The sequence below is a fragment of the Panthera onca genome, chromosome B4 (genome assembly GCF_046562875.1).
Source record: "Panthera onca isolate mPanOnc1 chromosome B4, mPanOnc1 haplotype 2, whole genome shotgun sequence".
NCBI lineage: Eukaryota > Metazoa > Chordata > Mammalia > Carnivora > Felidae > Panthera > Panthera onca.
Window position 1 is genome coordinate 71425276 of NC_138345.1, and position 22277 is coordinate 71447552.

The following is a 22277-nucleotide window of genomic DNA, read 5'->3' on the forward strand; positions in this document are numbered from 1 at the left end:
CTAAGTATTAAGACATTTATAAATTATCCTTCAGCTCAGCTAGTGTAAGAATGTTTCCTTAGCAATGGTGAAGGGATAGTGAAAAGCCACTTTAACCATTTCTGTAGCTTGTGGTGGTCATATCCTGGCCATTTCCATTTTCTACTTTAAAGAAAAAAAGTCTCTATGCAGCTAAAATTTAATTTGATAATTTTGTATTTGTTTTTCACCCTAATGCAAAACATATGAATAGGGCAATATTGGATTATGTATCTTTTATTGGGTCATTAATCTGTTTACTTTTTTCCTCCTGAGATTCTCTAGTATATCAACAAATTTAACATGTAATGTCATAGTCCCTCCTAACATTGGGATTCCTTAATTTTTTTATATCAAAATGTGAAGGCCCAATTCTTCAAGACATTCCCAATCCTTATATACTCCCTTCCTTAGATGTATCAGTCAGAGCCCTGGCAGAAAACAGATGGCACACACAAGCTGCCTAATTAAAGAGAGTTTAACAAAGGGACCATTCATAAAGATGTGACAGGAAATAGGGAAATCAACAAGAAATAGGGCAGGTACCTCCTGAGAACAAAACAGCCAGAGTTCTTACTAAGCTAGAAGAAGCAAAGAGAAGAAGTTATTAGAACCTGGAAATGGTGGCTAGTCAGAGGGGGCCATGTGTCAGGAGACGGAGCCTTCAGTGAGGTGATACTGCTAATCATGGTAGTGATCTGGCAGGAAGGGAGCCGGCAGAACAAAACACCCAAGTTTACCTCTTTCTGAGATCCTGCCAGAGGTCCCCATTGGTGAAATCAGACCAGAACCCAGAGCACAAGGGAACCCATTAATATGGTCTACATAGATCAGCTCCCAGGAAACAGAGAGGGTAGAAAAGGTGATTGAGAGCATCTAGAGAGGCAGAATGAAGGTATCTGTCACATCCTCCACTTAGACATATAATTTAGTGAAAATCACCTTTCAATTTGGAGATAGCATGTGGGAGTTTTTCATCAGAACTAGGAAGCAACTTGTATGTTGAAGCATCTGTGGGAAAAACGAACACATTAAACAAGACACTCAGACATGTTATAAGGTAAGAGAAATATTTATTTAATTTTGCACAAGAACGAGCTTATACTGAACAAATCCAACCAAATAATATTAAGTGCAGTAAAACAAGGAAATAGGGATGACTTTTCCTGTTAGAAAATATTAAGTAACCATGCCTGTGCATTATTTTTATCATTACAATAACTTGTTTCAGATTTCTTTTCAGAGTGTATACTGTACATAACACGTTATAGCTTCTTTGCTTTACTTCTGAAAATATAATTCATTCACTGCCTTACATTTTATTTTATTTTATTTTATTTTATTTTATTTTATTTTATTTTATTTTATTTTATTTTATTTTATTTTATTTTATTGTTTGCAGTGAGGAACCTAACTGATTCGTGAAGATTCTGATCTAGAGAAAAATTTTCTGCACCAGTGAAGCTAGAGGCTTTCAAAGCTCTGATGGGCTCAGGCTTTATATCCAGGGGTCATGATGTCGTGCTGTGTCTTCCACACCCATTCTTCCACCACAGTGATGTCAGACACAGTAGAAGCAGAATTCTAGTCTCGTTTTGCCCCAAGAATTTTCCTTTAGTGATTTTCTCAAGCTTCACAAATTTCATAATTGAATGTTCACTCAGCTATTAACAAAGCTGCACTTAGCTGCCCACAAATCATCCACTTTAAGTTTTAACTTTTTTTTTTTTTTTGGTCTTTTTAATGAAAGAACATTCTTTAAACAGAAATCTCCCGTGAGACAGTTAACTTCACAGTTCCTGAAGGCACTGTGGATCCACTGAGCAACAGATGTGGCCATTCTAGAGAAAAAAAAAAAGGAAAGAAAAGGATGATATAAGCTGTTAAGCCATTAGTAAATACTCACACTTACTGACTGGTACACATAAATCTAACTGGGGTTTACTTATTATTTATGCACTCCTTAAGGTTCAATAGCCCAGTCACTTCTCATGTCTCTATTATTGTAGAACCAATTATTCCCAGTCATTTGTGGCAAATCATAGACTAGCTTTATTTACCTCATGGCATCTTAGATTACATTTGTTCTCTAATTTATTCATTCACAAAATATGTATTGAATATATTGAGCCCTGGGTATATTGATGAATATGCAGACATGGTCACTATCTTCACAGAGCAGGGCTTACAGTTTTTTAGAGGGAGAAAAATAATAAATACCAAGTAAACATAATCAAAAATTGTGAAAACTTCTAGAAAAGAAATAAATTAGGTGGTGTCATGAGATTGACTTAGATTAGGTGGCCAGGGTAGACTTCTCTGTAGAAGTGATATTTAAACCAAGACCTCAAGGCAGTGTGGAAGGGTAGGCCAAAAGCACAGGGAAGCACAGAATAAGTGAAAAGAGTTTTGTTAGTTAAGAAGCTGAAAAAAGGTCTGGGTGAGAATCTTGAGTTAGTGAAGAAAACAGTGTAGAGATAAAGCAGGAAAAATAGCAGGGAAAGGCCAGATATGCATAATTAATTTGTATAATAAAATACCAAAATAATACAGTACATTACAAAAAATAAAAAATATCTTACTCTTTTAATTCTTTGTACACTCTTACTTTCTGCAGCCAGCTAACTAATAATGATGATAATGTTAATATTATTATAATCATTAGATGATAATATCCTTCTACTTCTTGAGTGCATACTCTGTGTCAGCCACTTTGCCAGGCACTTTAAATACATTATCTGATTTCAACCTCACACCATTCCCAATGGGTCACTATTAATAGTCACACTTTCTAGATTCAGAAACTGAAGATCAGAAAGCTTAAATATCATGTCCAAAATCACACAGCTAGTGAATCGTATAGCTGGGATTAAAGTTCAGGTTAGTCTGACTCCAAAATCCATCCTCTATTTCATATTTCCTCTCAGATAAATGACTTTAGATTATTTAAAAATGTAGTATACTTTAATATGATAAAATCAAAAGTGTCTGTTTTATAAGATAAAACTTAGAAAATATTTTGATACTTTAAAGTTTGTTGAAGCACACCAAATGAGGAAAAAACTAGTCTATTTCCAAGAACAGTATTATCAGTTTAAGCTAATCCTCTTCTGTTCTTAATTTTTATTGAGCAGAGTTCTTATTCTGACAGAGGAAATCTCAATATCTTTTGGATCTCTAGTGGCATTTTAAAGCTTCGTTATCCTGCTCATAACCATTGCATGATCTTTTCCAGTCCAGTGACCCAATGAAATGAGGGATATACCAGTTCCTGAGAGTGTTCGTTCCTCAAATCGTATGGCTTTTGAGGGAATTTCTGGAGCTTTCTACCAAGGAGTATGTGAAGCTGGCATTAGAACCCTGTGGGTGGAAAAATCATTCTTATGGTTCCCATGAGTATATTTGAGGAAGGGACTGTATATTTTCCAAAATCTTCCAGGAATATTTTTCTTATTCCATATCAATAGTTTCTGTTATAACAAGATAAATGCTCCACAAATCATATACCACTGGAAGCTCCTCAATTAGGGAAACATAGTTCATACATGAATGAGTAATAAAATATCCCACTGGAGTTCTAGTTGCTTATATATAAAACTAACCTTCAACAGATAACTATAAAGGATCTGGACAAAATATAAAAAATAACAATTTGAAAGCAATAGATAGTGACCAAAAACAGGCAGACAGTGGAGAGGTTTCAATCTGTGAAAGAAGGGAAATGTATTGTGTGAGATTTATTTTTACTTGGCATTTCCCCTTACGGCACTCTGTGGTCTGTGCAGCTTAGGCTAACAATAACTCAAGCAGAAAGACACAATCTGATAGGCCCCAGACACCAGAGGACAACTTTTAGGGCTGCCAGAGGGGTTGTAAATTCAGAGGAAAATATCTAGAAAGGAGGAAGTGAATCAGCATATAAACTCTCCTCAACTTCAAAGTCTTTGAATTACAGAAGAGACTAAAGAAATAATCAGTTGCAGCTTGAAGGCTGGAAGATCCAAGGCAGAGATTCCAAATGCTGCTTCCTGTGGGTAGCAGTATTTAAAATTTGTGTCCTCCAAAGTTAGGAAGGATTGGTAAAAAAATTCACGTTTTTCACTGAAAGCCCAAAAAGGCCATGATTGGGAGTAAAACAATGTCTCAAGATTAAGAGACTTACCCTAGACCTATTGGTAAACCTGGAATAGACCCATGTAACCAATGTCAAATGAAGCTTTCATAAGTGCAAGGTGACTGGCCAGTAATTTGCAACCTGCTAGAACAAACATAGTCTTCAGGGAAAGCTAACAGAACATAAGGTCTATACCATATATCATCCATAATATCTAATAAATCATAACAAGTACTGGATATGTGAAGAAAAATAAGAAAAGGTAACTCTTAATCCAGAGAAAACGCAGTGAATAGAAATAACTAAAAAATAATCCAGATGGAGTAATTAGCAGACAAAGACTGTAAAGTATCCATTTTAAATATGTTTGAGGTAAAAAAAAAAATAGATGGTAAATCTCAGCAGATAAAGAAAACTATAAATAGGATTGAATGGAAATTTTGGAGTGAAAGTACAATATTTGAAATGAAAAATTCTTTGGACCGGTTTAACAGCAGATTAGACATGGCAGAAGCAATAGTCAGTAAATTTGAAACAAAAAATAAAAATTATCCAATTTTAAAACAAAGAGAAGAAAGACTGATATAAAAATAAAGCTTCAGTGACCTTCAGAAGAATAGTATTGAGCAATATAACGTATGAGTAATCACAGTCCCAGAAAAATAGGAGGGAGGAGAGAAAATATTTGAAGATACTTGAAGAAATCATGGTCAAAATTTTCTGAATTTGATGGAAAAAAACATCAACTTAGATACTCAAAAAGCCCAACAAACACCAAAGAGAATAAAGATATACACAAAAATCATATCTAAGTACATCGTAGTCAAACTTCTAAAAAAGAAAGAATTGTGAAAGGAAACGGGGTGGAAAAGACATACTTTATACATATTTTAGACAAAAATACAAATGACAGTTGAATCCTCACTATGAAAACAATAGAGTATCACCTTTAAAATGCTGGGAACAAATCTGTTCCCTGGGAACAAATGCTATATTTAATAAAAATATCTTTCAAAAGTAAAGATATTTAAAGATAAATGTAAGTTGAGGGAATCTGTTACCAATAGATCTGCAATATGAGAAATGCTAAAGGAAATTAAAGCTGAAGGGAAGTGACACCAGATGGAGACTCAAACATGTGAGAAGAAATGAAGAACACTAGAAATGGCAGTATATGGATAAATATGAAATGTGGCATTTCTTTTCCCCTAAATTTCCTTAAAAGATATTTGACTGATTAAAGCAAATATAATAACATGGAATTTTATGGTTTATAGTTTACATAGCTATAAAATATATGATTATTATAGCTCAAAGGCTAAGGGAGATGGAATTCTACTATGCTGAAGTTCTTATGTTTTATGTGACGTAGTATAATAGTAAATCTTATTATGCTGTAATAAGTTAATGGTATATAATGTGATCTCTAAACCAACAACTAAAATAATAATATAAAAACTTATAGTTAAAAATCCAAAAGAAAAATTCAATTTAAATAATATAAAAATAAAAAGAAGGAAGAAATGGAGGGGTGAGAATGTAAACAATAGGACAAAAATAAAACATATGGCAAAATGGTAGCCCTACATCCACCAATACCAAAAATGACACTAAATGTAAACAGACCGAACACTTCATTTAAAAGACAGAGATTGTCATACTGGATAACAAAATAAGAACTAAGTACACATTAAATGTAAGAAATGCAGTTTAAATATAAAACCATAGATAGGTTGAAAGTAGATGGATCCAAATAAAATGAATACTTGAAAAAGTTGACTTCAAGTCTAGAAGCCTTGCTAGAGAAAAGGAGTGCATTACATAATGATAAAATGGTTAATTCATCAGAAGGCATAAAAGAGTACATTCTGTGTGATTCCTTTTATATGAAATTTTTAAAAGGCAAAATAAATCTATTATAATGAAATTAAATGGTGTTTGCTATGGTAAGTAGGTAGTGCCTGGAAGGGGATAAAAAGGTACTCACTAGAGTGTTGGAAATATTCTATATTTTGATTTATAAGACTCATCAAATTATACACATAATAGCTATGCATTTTACTATAATAAATATCACCTTGATAAAAACTAAAATCCAAGGTGATCCACTGAAATTTAGTCTGATTAGGAATAGTAACAACCTACTATTATAATGAATTATAAAAACTAGTTATTTTTACATAGTATACAGTAAATTTCCTTAACACCCTGTTTTTAAAAAAAAAAAAATGTTTATTTACTGGGGCACTTGGGTGGCTCAGTTGGTTAAGTGATCAACTTTGTCTCACAGTCCTGGGTTCAAGTCCCACATTGGGCTCTGTGCTGTCATAACACATAACAACCTGCTTCAGATTCTGTGTCTCCCTCTCTGTCTGCCCCTCCTCCACTCATGCTCTGTCTCTCTCTCTCTCTCTCAAAAAACAAATAAATATTTAAAAATATTTTTAAAAAATAAAAAATAAAATTATTTATTTATGTATTTTGAGAGAGAGTGCAGGAAGGGCAGAGAAAGATGGAGACACAGAATCCCAAGCAGGCTGCACACCATCAATGCAGAGCTGAAGGCAGGGTGCAATATGATGAACTGTGAGATTATAACCTGAGCCAAAATCAAGAGCTGCACACTCAACCACCTGAGCCATGCAGGTGCCCCTTCTTAACACCCTGTTATTTCCGGTTATATTTATTCTGTATTTTTAAAAAGTTATAAAAAAGTAATTGTCACTATTTTTGTGCTAAACCCAAAATATCAAGATTAGAAGACAGTTGGCTTTTGATTTTCAGTAATATATTCGTATATCACATATGTATAGTATATTTTAATATTATTTATTTCAATATATTTAGTTTTTATTCATTTGTTAATCATTTACTGTATAATTAATATATTAATCTGCTTAAAAATTATATCGATTACAGATATATGTATATAGAGTAATTAACATATACTTAAAAATCCCATTACCATCAATAATTTAGTATATCTTCATAGAATTAATTTTCATACTCTTATTTTCAACCTTCTTGCAATTAAACTGTATATTATATATTTTTAGCTTAGTTTTTATTTTAAGCAGTACTTCAATGGCTGAATAATATAATCATATAATTATATATATTACATAATTACAATATAATATGATCTACTGAATCATATAGAGTTACTAGAACTTATTTAACTGTTTTTCTGTTTTTAGACACCTTGGTTTCTTCCTTCATTTTATATGACAAATAATTTTGAGGTGAAAATTGTCATGCACATAGCATCTTCCATATTTTAGATTGCTTCTTTAGGTTATATTCTTAGACCTGGGATTAATAGGACAAAAGATGTTTGAGTTGGGATGGAGAGTAGGCAAAGAGGTGTATGTGTAGCTGTTGACATGTATTTTTCAATGTCACTAAAAATAAGAATTATAATTCCAGTTATGGCTCTGTCAGCATTGGAAATTATTGTGAATTTTTTTTTACTGTAGTATGTGAAAATAATAACTCATTATGTTAGCTTACATTAGAATTTTAATAATTTAAAGGTTGTATAATCTCTTTTTTAATAGCTGCATTTTTTAGTGAATTGTTTATTCATTCTTTGCTTATTTATTTATGGGAAATAAATGCTTTTTCTTGTTAATTTTTACATGTTTTTAATTTAATAAAGAAATCATATGTTCTGGAAGACTATTTTTCCAGTCTCTAGTTGTGACTTCGTAATTTGCTAATTTTATTTGTCTATAGATGCTCTAAATTTCCCTTGAGGTATATTTTATCACTTTTATGTTAGAAAAGGCATCTCCCTTCCAGAATTTTGATTAATATTTTATTACATTTTCTTTTTATTTTTAATATCTAACATATCTTCCATGTAGAATTGATTTTGGCATATGATATTCCAATATATATATAGAATGATCCTTTCTTCCTCTATTGATTTGCAAATCTCTCCTGATCATACATGAAAATCTTCATTTTAATGTTCTCATTTATGGGGCATTTGTTTCCATAGATAGATCTAGTTATCTATTCTAATATTAGTACAGAGGTCCACTTTCAAAACTTTAAGTCTGCTGTTTCTGATAATGATTAGGAAGTTAGGACCTTCATCCTTATAAAACTCTAATTTTCTTCATACCTCAATTATTTCAGTATTACGTCTAGAGTCTCCTCAGGAATTAAAAGTAGCTCCCTGGTTTCTAGTTTCCAAGTGGTCTATTTGGTAATTATTTACTAAAGGAAATTACCCTCTAACTCTTCCTCCCTTCCTATTTATATCTCAACTGGACACATCTCTCTTTATTGTTTGAAGCTCAAAGCTTACTCTGACCCATCAAAAGATTCATGGTCTCTCTTAGGTTTAGGAAAAGCAACCTTAGTAATTCATTTTTGACTCAAGACTTTAACTTCTGAATGGAGGAACTTTTTTTTTCTTTTCTTTCTTTCTTCCTTCCTTCCTTCCTTCCTTCCTTCCTTTCTTCCTCTTTCTTCTTTCTTTCTTTCTTTCTTTCTTTCTTTCTTTCTTTCTTTCTTTCTTTCTTTCCTAAACAAATTAAAACTGAAGACATCTTTAATAAAAAGGCATCTTTAAAAAATTCCCCTCTGCCAACTGCTAATTCTTCAGTTCTTATCTTCAATGTCATTTACTAAGGAGAGAACTGGTACACATGTTGTACAGTCTTTTAGCACAGTGCACGTCTCCTTCAGAGTATCCATCACAGTTTAGAATGTCATCTTTATCAGTTTCATAACTTGAGTACTATCTATTTACTCTACCACCACCAATAATAGCTAACATTGAATGTTTACTCTGTGTATGAAATGTGTAGGAAACATTTTTTTATGGATCTTTTCAATTCTTATAACCATCCCAAGTAGGTACTAAAATTATCCCTATTAATATTCTCATTTTTCAGGTGAGCAAACTGAACCACAGAGAAATTAATGAACATCCCTTGTAGTCACATTGCTAGTGTGGTTGACCAGGCTTTGAATCCAGGTAGCCTTACTCTAGACGCTGCATTCTTCACCTCTAGACCAGTGCGGTCCAGCAGAACATCCTGTGATGACAGAAACGTTTTTTATAGGTGCTAATATGACAGCCACTAGCCAAATGTAGCTATTGAGCAGTTGAAATGTGGCCACCATGATTGAGAAATTGAAGCTTTAATTTTATTTAATTTTAATTAACTTAAATAGCAACATCTGGCTATGGACAACCATATTGGATGGTACAGCTCTAGACAATAAGGTGCTAAGCAATAATTTCCAGGAACAATTGTGTCTGTTTTGTTTATCATTACAACCCTGGCACCAGAAGAATACCAGCACAATTTGTCTTCATTGACTAAAATATTCAAATAACTCATAGGGTGGGTAGGACAGGGAGATAATAAGTAAAAATGGCATTCTGAAAACCCCAAATTGTGAAAAGCGCTCACCTCCAATGCAATATCTGGAGCCTGTTTGGCATACATTTTATTTTTAGAATAACATAAAATACACATAATAAAAATTTGTATTTGGGACAGATTTGGTAAAATAGAGCATATTTTTATAACTCATATTTAATGAGGGAAAACGGGAATAGCATCAAATAGTAACTTCTGAGAATCTGCATTTATTTGTCAAAAAGTGAAACTAATCTAAAATACATTTCCTGAAATACATTCCTATCATGAGCCCCCAAATCCTACTAGTTGTTTATAAGGCAGTAAATGACAAGCTTGTTCATGCTCTTCACTCAGAAAACACTCTCATGTTTTGCTATTACTGAATGCATTTTTCTTATTGGAAGTATCTATGTGAGCCATATTTGGTGTGTTTTTCATCCTATTGCCTGGTATATATTTTTGCTGTCACTTCTCGGAACAATAGTCTTAGTTAGATTAAGAAAGTAAAGGGACTCAACTTTAATTGATAATGAAATGTCAGAAAGTATTTCCCTGTTGGTTATTAATGCTAAAGTTTCTAGATATGCACTGCTAAATGTACTCAGATTAAATGTATATTAAAGCACTGCATATACATTAGTCACTTTCAGTAGTAGCAGTAACTTTCAAATTTGCTAATGCACTTTCAAAAACCGCATTAAATGTTCACTCAAAAAGCTTTGCTTGATTGACAAAAATTACACTGATTGAAAGAGACAGAAATTTTGGTTTGAAATAGATAATACTATCTCAAAGCTTAAAGCATTTTATATTTCTTTGTCCTGTTACATCAAGCCACTCTGGTAAGAATTTGTGTCAAATGAATCTGAATTAAATTGCTCTACTGAAAAAAATTAATGGAATTGTTCACTTTAAAAAGCAGTGTAGTTATAGTTATCTGACTATGCTACGTTGGAAAAAATCTGAATCTTTGCTTTCTTATGTTGTCGTTAAGCCTTCAGATTATTTACTTAGTTTTAGTGTTGATTCAAAAATTATGACTATGAAATACAGTGACCACTAAATCAAATATTTGTAGGAACAATAACCAAGTAGAATGCTTTCAACTCTGCTAGTATGTATGAACTCTGTATACTGTCTACATTATCTGTATTTTTGCTCTCATTGAAGTAAAAGGCACATGCTCTATTTTCCGATGAGAATAAGAAGAAAAATCTTTATAATGATTTTTCTCCAACTGTAGGAATAAAATATAGTAAACAACAGATCTTAAATTTTTTAACCCAATGCAACTGACCACAACAAACCAAGAAATATGCCCATTTTTTCCATATTGATTTTCACTTTGGAAAATGTAATATATTTACTTTGTCGATATAGCTCACAGACCTCATAAAAGGACCAGATAAAAATCAATAAAATAATATTGTCTTCCATCATGAAAGAAGAAACGTGAAGTTTGTGTTGTAGATTTTTTTTTTTAAGATGTGTACAGTTAGATACCTTAGGGCAATTTGAGTAGGTTCTTTTTGTTCTGGTGACATAAATAACTGATCATTCTGGTTTTTTGATCACGCACCTCCTTCTCCCTGAATGTGCTTTGAGGATGCACAGGGTGGTTAGCCTGGGCACTAATAAAGCTGAGTGGCCCTCCTCGCACCTCTGTTTGAACAATAAATTGGAAAAATAAAATGCTTCCCATTGGCCAGGTTGAGCACAGTAATATCGAGGAGCCCTGGGTTACAGCTGGCCAAAAGTTCCCTACTTGCATTTAATTTTTTTTTTTTTAACGTTTGCTCATTTTTGAGACAGAGAGAGACAGAGCATGAACGGGGGAAGGTCAGAGAACGAGGGAGACACAGAATCTGAAACAGGCTCCAGGCTCTGAGCTGTCAGCACAGAGCCTGACGCGGGGATCGAACTCACGGACCGAGAGATCATGACCTGAGCCGAAGTCGGACGCCCAACCGACTGAGCCACCCAGGTGCCCCTCCCTACTTGCATTCAATAGGCTTTACCTTGCACTGGCAGAGAGTACACTCGGTGCCATGTTTGATCCAAGAGGACCCAGTGAAGCGAACCACATTCATCTCATCCAGGCAAGTTTTGGTGATGTCATTACGAATGGTGTCGGCCTGGCAAGGGTCAGTGACACAACGCCGGCAGCACTCATTCTCTGGGAGGACACTGAATTCACACTCCACCTCTGGGCAAGGCAGAGGCCAACAGTCAACTTCCCCTTGCTGTAAAGAAAGCAGATGTGCAAGAGCAAAGGGAGAGGAAGGGAGGACATGGAGGGAGGCAGGGAGAGAGGGAGCATAGCGTTTACTAAATACTCCATTCATCTGATGGATATTTACACTCACACCTTCACAGCCCTGAATCTGGCAGGGAATCGACAAAAGCCCTATCACAGTGCTGAGGTCTTACTGCAACTGGACTTTAAGAGTGCTCAAGGATTAAACAAGAACAACAATGAACAAAAGCAACAGCCCTTTCTCATAAAACAAGCTCCTATCTTTTCCCTGACAAAGAATTATTATTTACTATGGAAGAGGGTTTGCGTATTAGGTGCTTTTTTTCATTTAAAAAAATTTCCCCTCTACCTTCTCATTCATTCCCTTCTGCATAAAGAAAGTTTTGTCCATTTACAAGAAAATAAACTGAAATATGAAGGGAATTTGTCAGGTTTTCTTTGTTCATTTTTATGTTTCTCAGTTTAGGGACTTTGGAGAAAACAACAACAACAACAACCAGGAACTGATTTCAGTCTTCTTTATTCCACATGGGAAAATTGTGTGAATTTGATCTTTTTAAAATGTAGTTCTCACCTGTTTCCTATTTTCTTCATAATTCTGAATCTCATGGTCTTGGAGATGAAAGCAGCCTTCAGGCACAGAAAACTGACCTTGCTCTTTCAATTGATTTTTGGGTTGAAAGTATAAAAAAGAAGCAACAAAAAAAAGCATTGCCTTCAAAATACCCTCACACAAATAGAAAGGAAACTAGCCATGACTTTAAAAGTAGCATCTGTGAAACTTTCTTCTATAAAGATACATAGACCAATTTTCCTTTTCATTTACACTACCAGAAAGAAACAAAAATTTGGTCAAATGAAAAAATACTCGTGTTTTCTTGATCAAGTCTTCATTTTCTTTTTTACCTATTGCTTCCGATAAAGCTTTTATAAACATAGACATTCAATTCTAATATTCTAATAAATATTTATTGCAAATCCATATCATGTATAAAACAGGGTGGCCACCAGAATAGCAGTGATGGTAAAAATATTTAGAAGGGGGAAAAAAAAGTATGTGCTTGTGTTTTTGGTTCTGTTTTTTGTTTTTTTGTTTTTTGTTTGTTTTTAATTCTGAGCATGACTGATAGAAATGGATTAATAAAAGTTCTGTTTGGACAGAACAATGATATTTTTCATGAATGCTGCTAGACCGAGGCTGAATGGGATTGCAGATGCTAGGAGAGTAGTTTCTTCTTCCAGGCTCTGGTCATGGCACAACACATGTAGTCTAGGATGTGCCTTCACAGGTCCTGACTGCATGCCTCCCATCTTGTCATCCTAAACAGGTACACTTTTTGTAACTGCCAGCACTATGGCCAGGTCCTGATTATCGGCGGATGCAGGAGGGCAAGCTTGTTTCCCTAGTTAGATTCTGGGCCCGAACTTTTCCTCTCCTTCCTGTAGCTAAACTCACCAGGCAGCGGCACTGTTGGCAATTCTGGACCCAGGTGTCACCACTGTTGTATAAGGTTTCCCCATTTTGATGGAGGCACTGGCTGCTAAGCCTTGGGTCACATTCAGGGCAGCAAAAAAGATCAACCGTGGGATTCTCACAGTCACAGACCATCCGTCGACACATTACAAATCCATTCTGTATGAGAAGGAAAAAATGAAAGCAGTTCCCCAAAGCCTCCATTTCTCAATATACTAACATCAGTGTAATAGATTTAAAGTTACATTTTGTAGTTATCACACAGAAATTACCCAAGCTGGAGAACTTCCAATTTCGTGGCCAGAAATTTTCCAGAAACGACCAGCATGAAATAACCACTACACAGTCCTTATGTCTATATAAACATGGGTATGCATACATAAATATACATGTACTTGTTGATTAGTATGGTGATTAGAATATTACCTCAATTTGTTTTGCGTCAGGGCATATGTATTTGTATTTAGTAGTCAACAAGCTTTACCTATTGTTAAGTTTATGGGACATATTAGACCTTAAGTTTTGGTACACACTCTTATCAATGTCTTCCATAATAATTGAGCCCTCGGCACATAAAGTTATTTACCTAACTATAATATAAATCTCTATTATCAAAGTAGAACATTCCTCTAAAACTGAAACATAATCCAAATAGATAGTTCTCACTTATAGGCCATAGTATGTCCATTTTGGCTTCATCCATGCATTCATTCAAATATGATATTGTTACTACAGAAGTACTTGCATAGTTAGCAACAAAATTTTACGAACATGTGAATAAACAAACACATTGTGGCATTTCCATATAATGGAATACTATTCAGCAATAAAAAGAATGAACATAAATGGATGTCAAAAAACATAATACTGAGAGAAAGGAGCCAAAAAAAGAGTAGTACTACTTACTAGATAGGGCTCTAGAATAAAGAAATCTAACCTACAGTGACCAAAATCAGTGTTTCCTTTGGGCTGAGAGTATGGGACTAACTATGAAAGGACAGAGAGAACATTTGAGTGGATGGAAATGTCCTTTTCTACTAAATGTGATAGTGGTTAAGTAGATGTATGCATTTGTTGAAATTCATCAAGCTGTACGCTTAAAATATATGCAAACCACATCCTAATAAAAATGATTACAATTTTTTTTATTTATACCAACCTGACATGAACAGACAGAGCAACGGTCATTTTCCAACACCCAAATCTGACCATTGTGCTTGATTTTTCCATCATGGATGCAGTCCCCTGTGCAGTTCTTTCCATGAGGACATCGACAATCGTATCCACCGTCCAAGTTAAAGCAAATGGTATCATTGGCACAGCTATGCCTCCCAGTCCCACACTCATCGATATCTACAGCCAAGAAAAGGCAGCAGGCAATGTGCTTAGAATATGGGTTTGAATCAGACAAGTTGTCTCCGAAGTGAAGCATTCAACTGTAAATTAATTTTCATCTTACAGGCATGCATTTCCTATTAAATGCTGACTAAAGCAATGTTAATGATCTAGGGATTTCACAGGAAAACATCATCATGCTTGATTTCAAACAGCAGATAACCCTGGTTAGATTCTCAGCTTTTATATCTCTGTAAATACCATCAGGCTTTATGAAACACTTATATTTTTTGAAAGTAAGACTAGATCTCAATTCATCAAACAAAAATCATTGGCAGTTGAAATTCTAAAAGTGCCTGTGAATTTTCATTGGGAAAAATCATCCTCAATGTTAAAATGGTGTTTACCCAAAATCCTTTCTTAGCGGGAGATAAAATGTCATGGGACTTCTGAGGCATTTTATTCAGCTTTAAGCCCTATTCTCACAGCCCTGTCACCCACAGGTAAGCTCCCAGTGTTCTGCCCAGGCGTTTTCATGCTGTCCTCACACCCTGCCCCCCACCCACAGAGGGCAAGTGACCATCAGCAATCACCATCTCTCTCACAAATAATCTACCACTTCTTAACTTTTCCATTTCAGATGATTGTTTTGTCTCCTGCCTGACTCAAGAGGCAACGAGCCATTCTTCACCTGACCTCACCTATTCCATGGCAATCACAGCCTAAAGCATTTCCATACAGATGAAAAGCAAACATATCTTGACCCCACAGATCAGGTCCATAAGAAGAGATGTGATTCATTTTATTTATCCCCATAATTTAAAGGTCACAAGCCAAAATACATTTCAGGGATATTGTAGGAGTGGCAGTAAGCAGTTATTTCCTACTTCATCTGTTTCCTCTGAGTAAAGGTCAAGAAAGAAAGAATTAAATCACACCAGAAAAGTGGGTTAGAAAGAAGATGGAATGGATGGCTTTTAACTGGGGGAACTGCACACTGCTTTTCTTAGAAAATTTTAAAGATAGACTTTAGTAGATATCTCTCTTAAATGGTTTGCTTTCGACATTATTAAAGACATGGACAAGTCAAGATTATATTTTAGCCATATTTAAGTTCTTAAATATTAAGTTCTGTTATATATGCATTCCCAAAAATAAGCTATATATTTCTATTTGCCTTGATTTTTATTAATTTCCATATAAACAAAATCAATGAACTGAGACAATGGCTGAAAAGATTGTTATAACTATAGTGAACACATTATTATAGCTTGATTTATCAAGGATAACAATGTTTATAATTATAGAGTGTGATTAAAAGCAGAACTCTTAGCCAGAATGAGGATATATTTCACATTTTTAAAAAAGCACATTGGTGTGTGTGTGTGTACAATTATTATATATAAATATATAATTTTTTCAGATCAGAGAAATTTGACTGATGCTATTTAGAGAAAGAAGAGCAAAAAGTGAAATTTTATACAATTTTATAAAACAGTTCTATATTTGGTGTGTTCAGAATAAGTTATATTTGATGACTTACTCATTGTCTCCTATTAAATATTCTTATAATGAGGAATCATAGTAAGCAGGAAAAGCATTAACCATAGTTATTTGGTCTCTTTGACCACAAACTCTGCAAATACTTCTTACTATATAACCCTTTAAATATCCGCTATATGAATATCATTCCATTAATGGCAATGATTAGATTTTTAACAATCATTTCATTTTGCTTGACATATAACAACAAAAGCTCTGCTGTCAGGTAATGCATTTGTTTTTATTAAAGGCAGAGACAGTCCTGGGATTTGTTGCAGAAGACAAAGAAGAGGTGTCCAGCCACAAAAAAGAACATGTGCTCTGAAATAAAGTACATTCATAATAAAGAAATAGAGCAAAAGGTAACAGCAAAGGTTGATATGTACTTGCCATATCTGAAGAAATGTGTAGGCAGAAAATCATTATGAACCAATGATTACCTTTCGCTATACAATGGGATTTGAATTAACTTGAACTTACCTTTTTTTTTTTTTTTTTCCTGCTTGTTATCTATACTGGGTTCCCCAATGAAGAGACTATTCTTGACTGGTAGTATAGAGTTTTGGAATTGTTAGATATAGTTTTATTATAATGTAAAATTCCTAAAATAAATATACATAAGGCATGTAAATTCTGCTTTGAAAAACCTACTATAATACATAAAAATTCCAACTTTAAGAATACTAATAACTCCTTTAGTGAGTTATTAAAGAAATCATGTTGCTAAATCAATCCAGTGGTTAAGTCTCATTCTCATTTCTCACCTGACTTGATCTAGCAGCAGCATTTGATATAGTTCATTCCCTCTCCCCAATAAATTTTATTTACTCACTTCCTATCACATTAATAGTTCTTTCTGGATCTTTCTCCTGCCCACATATACATTCTAGTGGCAATTAAACTATGAATAAGATTTGGGCAAGCAAGAGGAAGTCAAGGGCAGTCTAGTAAGAGGTAGTAAGAGTATATTTGAAGGCCCAATGTTCATAGTCAGCAAAATGTGTTAGAGAGAATGAGTTGAATGTCTAGGAGGAACAGAGTAGGTAGACAGAGGCACTCCGGGCCCAAGTAAAGGTCATGTTAAGAAATCTGAACTCCATAAAGACAATAAAATGTCATTTAAGGGAAGTGCCAAAAAAAAAAAAAAAAAAAGCATGATCAGATATCTATTTTAAAAAGATTCTCTTGGCTTCATTTTGGAAAAGATATTTGAGTGGATTAAAATTAGAGCCAGGAGATCAATTAATAGGCTGTTTCTGTAGTCCAGGCAAGCAATGGTTATATAATAAAAGCAAACACATAGTGGTTGGTATGTACCAGATTCTAAGCACTTCCATATAATGATTCATTTAAATTCCTCACAACAACCGGAGGGTACAGTTATTATCCCCATTTTATAGATCAGGAAGTTGAAGCATAGAAATGTTACATAATTTTCCCAAGGTCACTCATCTACTGGGGTACAGAGCCCAGGTGAGAACCCAGGCAGTCAGGCTTCAATTGTGAGCTCTTAAGAACAGTGCTGTACTGACTGCTAGCAGTGTGGAAGTACACAGAAAGAAACACAGAGCATCTTTCAAAGTAGACACAGCAAAGATAAAGGAATTTAGTGATTTGTTAACTTCAAAGATCAGGGAGAGGAAGTGGTCATGAATGATGTTGAGATTTCTGGCTTGGAAAATGTGGCTGATGCTATTTAGAGAAAGAAGAGAAAGGCTTCACTGTGGAGTGAAAGTGGGGGGCAGGCTGAAGAAAGACATGAGTTAGTGCAGGACATGTTGAATTACACTTTCCTCTGGGCTTCCAAGTAGGGCTGTCTGGTAAGTAGTTGGATATATGGGTCTGGCGTTCAGAAAATAGCACTGGGCCCAAATACGGATTTGGTTAAGATATATTTTTTCCTCATTTCCTTTCTCAAAAATAATCCTTCAGAGTAAAGTTCACACTTCCTAGCAAGGCATTTAAAGCTACTTCTTTGGCTTGCATCTCTTTCTCTATCTCGACTTGCCAATAATCACATCATATTTGAAGCCCTAATACAAATGGTAGACACTCAAGCTCTTCTTGTTCCAAACTGGAAATAATTTCTCCTTTTTTTTTCCTCATGGATCTGAATTTATATTTTTCTCAAGTATGTATTATTTTGAACCTTGTAGCTTTCTTCTCTGTTAAGAAACTCAGTACATTCTATCTTGTATGACAGTTGTGGTACGTATTTTATCTCTTCTACAAGCTGAGAGCAGTGACCATACCTCCTTTATATTTCTATGCAGCAGATGTCTGGCAAAGTATCTCAAGGTACTTGTGCATATATTCAGAACTACGTGTTTAGGTGAATTCGATTCATTTCATTTTTGTCCTTTTTCTTGATTTAGCTTAAGAATTTACAGTATTTAATTTGAACATAATACTCAAAAGAAGCTATCCCATAAACATTATTTTTTTTGGCCTTACAAGTTCAAAAACCTCACCAAGCTTAAAAATAATCCAGGAATTAAAGCAATCAGGAGAAAAGGGGGCCTGCAAATAAAATATTCTTGTGTGAAAAAAAAATACTGGGCTTTATTCTCAGAGAGAGACATATTTTCAGGTAGAGTAGAAATTATGGTAAAGGGAAATGGTAAAGGCACATTATCTGGGGATTAAATATCTACACCTCTGAGATAAATGGATGAGCAAAAAAGCATATAATTTGTATGAATGCAGCTTATAAACATGTATGTTGTAGATTACTCAACTGCAGCCTAAAAAGTGGTGAAGGAGTACACTATTATTTATTCATGTCTTCAAATATATTTATTCATATCTTCAGAGTAATTGTAAACCAACTGCTGTGGCTTTGTCCACTTTGAAGTGCCTTTTTTTTTTTTCCTCAGCAACAGAAAAATGGCACCTGCTCAGATATAATCACACTCTTAAAATTGTATCCTTCTAAATACTATTATAATTCTACAAATCACTGAAATTACAGTAAATGGATAGTTGTTTAGAAGAAGGATTTTAGTCTTTTTTTATATAACATAGGTTTTTAAAAAAAAGGAATCCTTCAGAGCATTGTCTTCTAAAAAAGTCATAGATATTTATGATAATTATTATAAATTCTATTGGAAGATAACAGTAGAGTCATCTTTCCAGAGTCATATTTTTTTAAATAAGATTTTCTACTACTTCTGTGTTTATAGTATTTCCTTGAAAAGTCTTTTTTGCATAGGCATCTTATACAATCCTTTATTTCCCTATTTTCATCTTTCTCATGTGTTATTTTGAGCGGCTAGTTTAATTTTCCTTGTTATTTTCTGAACACTCACGAATGCACTAATTATGTTTTGTCATTTTGTCCTGATCACTACTTTATATATTTAGTTCTACCAGGTGACATATCTATTACATATCCTACTATGTATCTACTTCTAGCACAGGTTATGTTCCTAACATACTTCTGATTAAATATTACCTGCATATCTCACTCATTTTATCCATCTCAACCTTTTACATTAGATAAATCAGTAAATTATCAACCATGTGACAAGCATTGTTCTAGGCACTGGTGGCTGACAAGCAAACAAAATCCATGACCCTTAAGGCTTACAGTCCATGGGGAAAGGGATGGATGAAAAATAGTTGCAAACAGAGAGGGAGGGAGGCAAACCACAAGAGACTCTTAAATACAGAGAACAAACTGAGATAGATTGAGGGGGCGGTGGAGAGGGGAAAATGGGTGATGGGTATTGAGGATGGTACTTGTTGGGATGAGCACTGGGTGTTGTATGTAAGCAATGAACCATGGGAATCTACCCCAAAAACCAAGAACACACTTTACACACTGTATGTTAGCCAATTTGACAATAAATTATATATATATATAATCTTACAGTCTATGGAAGATAATAAGCAAGTAAACAAATAATATATACAATTATTTCAGAAGAACTTATAACTTCTGTGAAGAAAAGGGAAGCAAATTAAGTGAAGAGTGTCATAGAAGGATGCTATTTTAAGTTGGGGGTCCAGGAGAAGCCATTTTGGAGGAAATCTGAATTATATGAAAGAAGAATGCAAAGATCTGGAGAAGGACCTTCCAAAAAAGAAAAAAAGAACAGCACATGAGAAGGGAATCCGTTTGGTACATTTGTGACATAGCAAGAAAGCCAAGTACCCATAACATGTAGACCCTTGTAAGCCACTGTTGGGGTTTGGATTTTACTCTGAAGAGAGATGGAAAGGCTCCAGGCATTGGAACAGAATTGGAGCATGCTCCCACTTCTGACTTTAAGAAATCATTCTGGGTGCTATAGAAAAAAGACTCTAGGGGAGCCCAGGGTGGAAGTAGGGAGACCAGTTTGGAGAAAGCTATAGTAATCCAGACAAAAGATAATGATGGCTTAGACCAACATGGTAACAGTAGACAATGTGAGAAGTGGTCAGATCAGGAATATATTTTGAAAATGGAAATTATGAGACTTGTTGATATGTTGGATATGAAGTATAAAGAAAAGAAAGAAACAATGACTCCAAGATGTTGGTCTGGGTCTGTGGTTTAGGGGCCTATAAGAATTAGAGAGTAAATAAAAGAGTTGTATTTTAGTCAGTAATCCTGAGTTGTCCTTAAGAAATCCAAGTTAGATACCGAGTAGGTAACGATATATATGAATCTGCAACTAATGTGGTTGATTCAGTTTCAGAATGGATAGAGAAGATTGCCAAGTGCCCCGGGATACTGGAACATGTAGTCTTCTGGAGAGGTAAAGGAGAGACCCATAGGGTAAGAGAAAGACAGGAGGGGCGCCTGGGTGGCTCAGTTGAGCATCTGACTTCAGCTCAGGTCATGATCCCAGTTTCGTGAGTTGGAGACCCACATCAGGCTCTCTGCTGTGAGCAGCATGGAGCCCACTTTGGATCCTTTGTCCCCCCCTCTCTCTGCCCCTCCCCTGTTTTCACTCTCTTTTGCAAAAAAAAATAAAATATTAAAAATTAGAGAAAGACAGGAAAGAGTGGTGTCCTCAAAGCCAAGTGAAGAAAGTTGTTTTGAGAGGAAGCAATGATCAACTGGTTCAAATGCTTGAACTGTTGAGCAAAGAGACATTAACTGAGCAGCAGATTTGGCAACGTGGAAAAGGTCAATAATCTTGAAAGGAAAGCATTCAGTGGGGGTAGTGGGATTAAAGTATTGTTGGAAGCAAGAGAATGGAGACAAGAAATATAAAAGATTCTTTCAGAATTTTCCTCTAAAAGGGAGCAGAAAAATGCGGGAAATGTTTCGAGGATCAGGTGATATCAGGGAAGTTACTTTTTGTTTGTTTTTATTTCATTTTTAAAAGATGGCTGCTCCTCCAGGCTGTTTGTGTGCTGACGAGAATGATGGGAGAGAAAAAGAGTATTTATCATATGGAAGAGAAAGTGGGGAGTACAAAGGCGAAAACCTCAAGCAGGTGAGAAGGGATGATAGGTAAGGTACTATGGAGGGAGAAATGAAACTTAGTGAAACAGGAGGGAGGGAGGGAAAGCAGCAAATAAAGATATAAATATGAGTTGTCTAGTGTAACTCCTGGTGCAGAAATGAAGTTCTGCTTTCTTGGTTAAGTAAGAAGCAGGGCCATCAACAGAGAATGATGAGAAATGTAGTGGTACCTGAGATTTGAGATGACAGAAGGTGTGAAATGGTGGTATTAGAGAGCTGCAGGGGAAAGTAACCAAGGAAATAAAATAGGAATCTTGGGCAAAGCTGATGGCCTTTGTAGCAGGTAGCCTAGAGGACAGTCCCCTGTGATTCTTACCATTCAATATTCACGCTCTTGCATCTTCTCCCCTTGAATGTGGGCTGGCTACACCTACTGACTCACTTCTAACAAACACAGAAGCAATGAAATGACACATCTGAGACTGAGTTATAGAAAGATCATGGGCACTTGCTTATTCGAGGGGAAGCCAGCTCCCATGTCTTGAGGCAGCCCCGTAGAGTGGTTCATGTGTTAAGGAAACCAGGCCAGCCAAGAACCACATGAGCGATCTTGGAAACAGGGTGTGGCTCCCCCCATTCTCACCCCAGACAATTCTGCAAGGTGAAACACATCCCTGACCAACAACTCATGCAACCTCATGAGAAACCATGAACCAGAGGTATCTAGGTAAGCTGTGCACAGATTCCTCACCCAT

General features: G+C 35.0%; 1 protein-coding gene across 3 annotated transcripts in view; it reads right to left on the reverse strand.

The window, feature by feature from the left end:
* Nucleotides 1-1736: 1736 nt before the first annotated feature.
* The window catches only part of NELL2 (neural EGFL like 2), a 392703-nt gene continuing 372162 nt past the window's right edge, over nucleotides 1737-22277 (reverse strand). For all 3 annotated transcript variants that reach the window (XM_060657876.3, XM_060657877.3, XM_060657878.3), the window contains exons 18-21: nucleotides 14407-14600; nucleotides 13230-13406; nucleotides 11535-11759; nucleotides 1737-1859 (exon numbers count right to left, since the gene is read on the reverse strand). In XM_060657876.3, coding sequence (XP_060513859.1) covers nucleotides 1809-1859; nucleotides 11535-11759; nucleotides 13230-13406; nucleotides 14407-14600 — 647 coding nt within the window. In that variant the 3' untranslated portion in view covers nucleotides 1737-1808. The remainder of the gene's footprint in view (nucleotides 1860-11534; nucleotides 11760-13229; nucleotides 13407-14406; nucleotides 14601-22277) is intronic.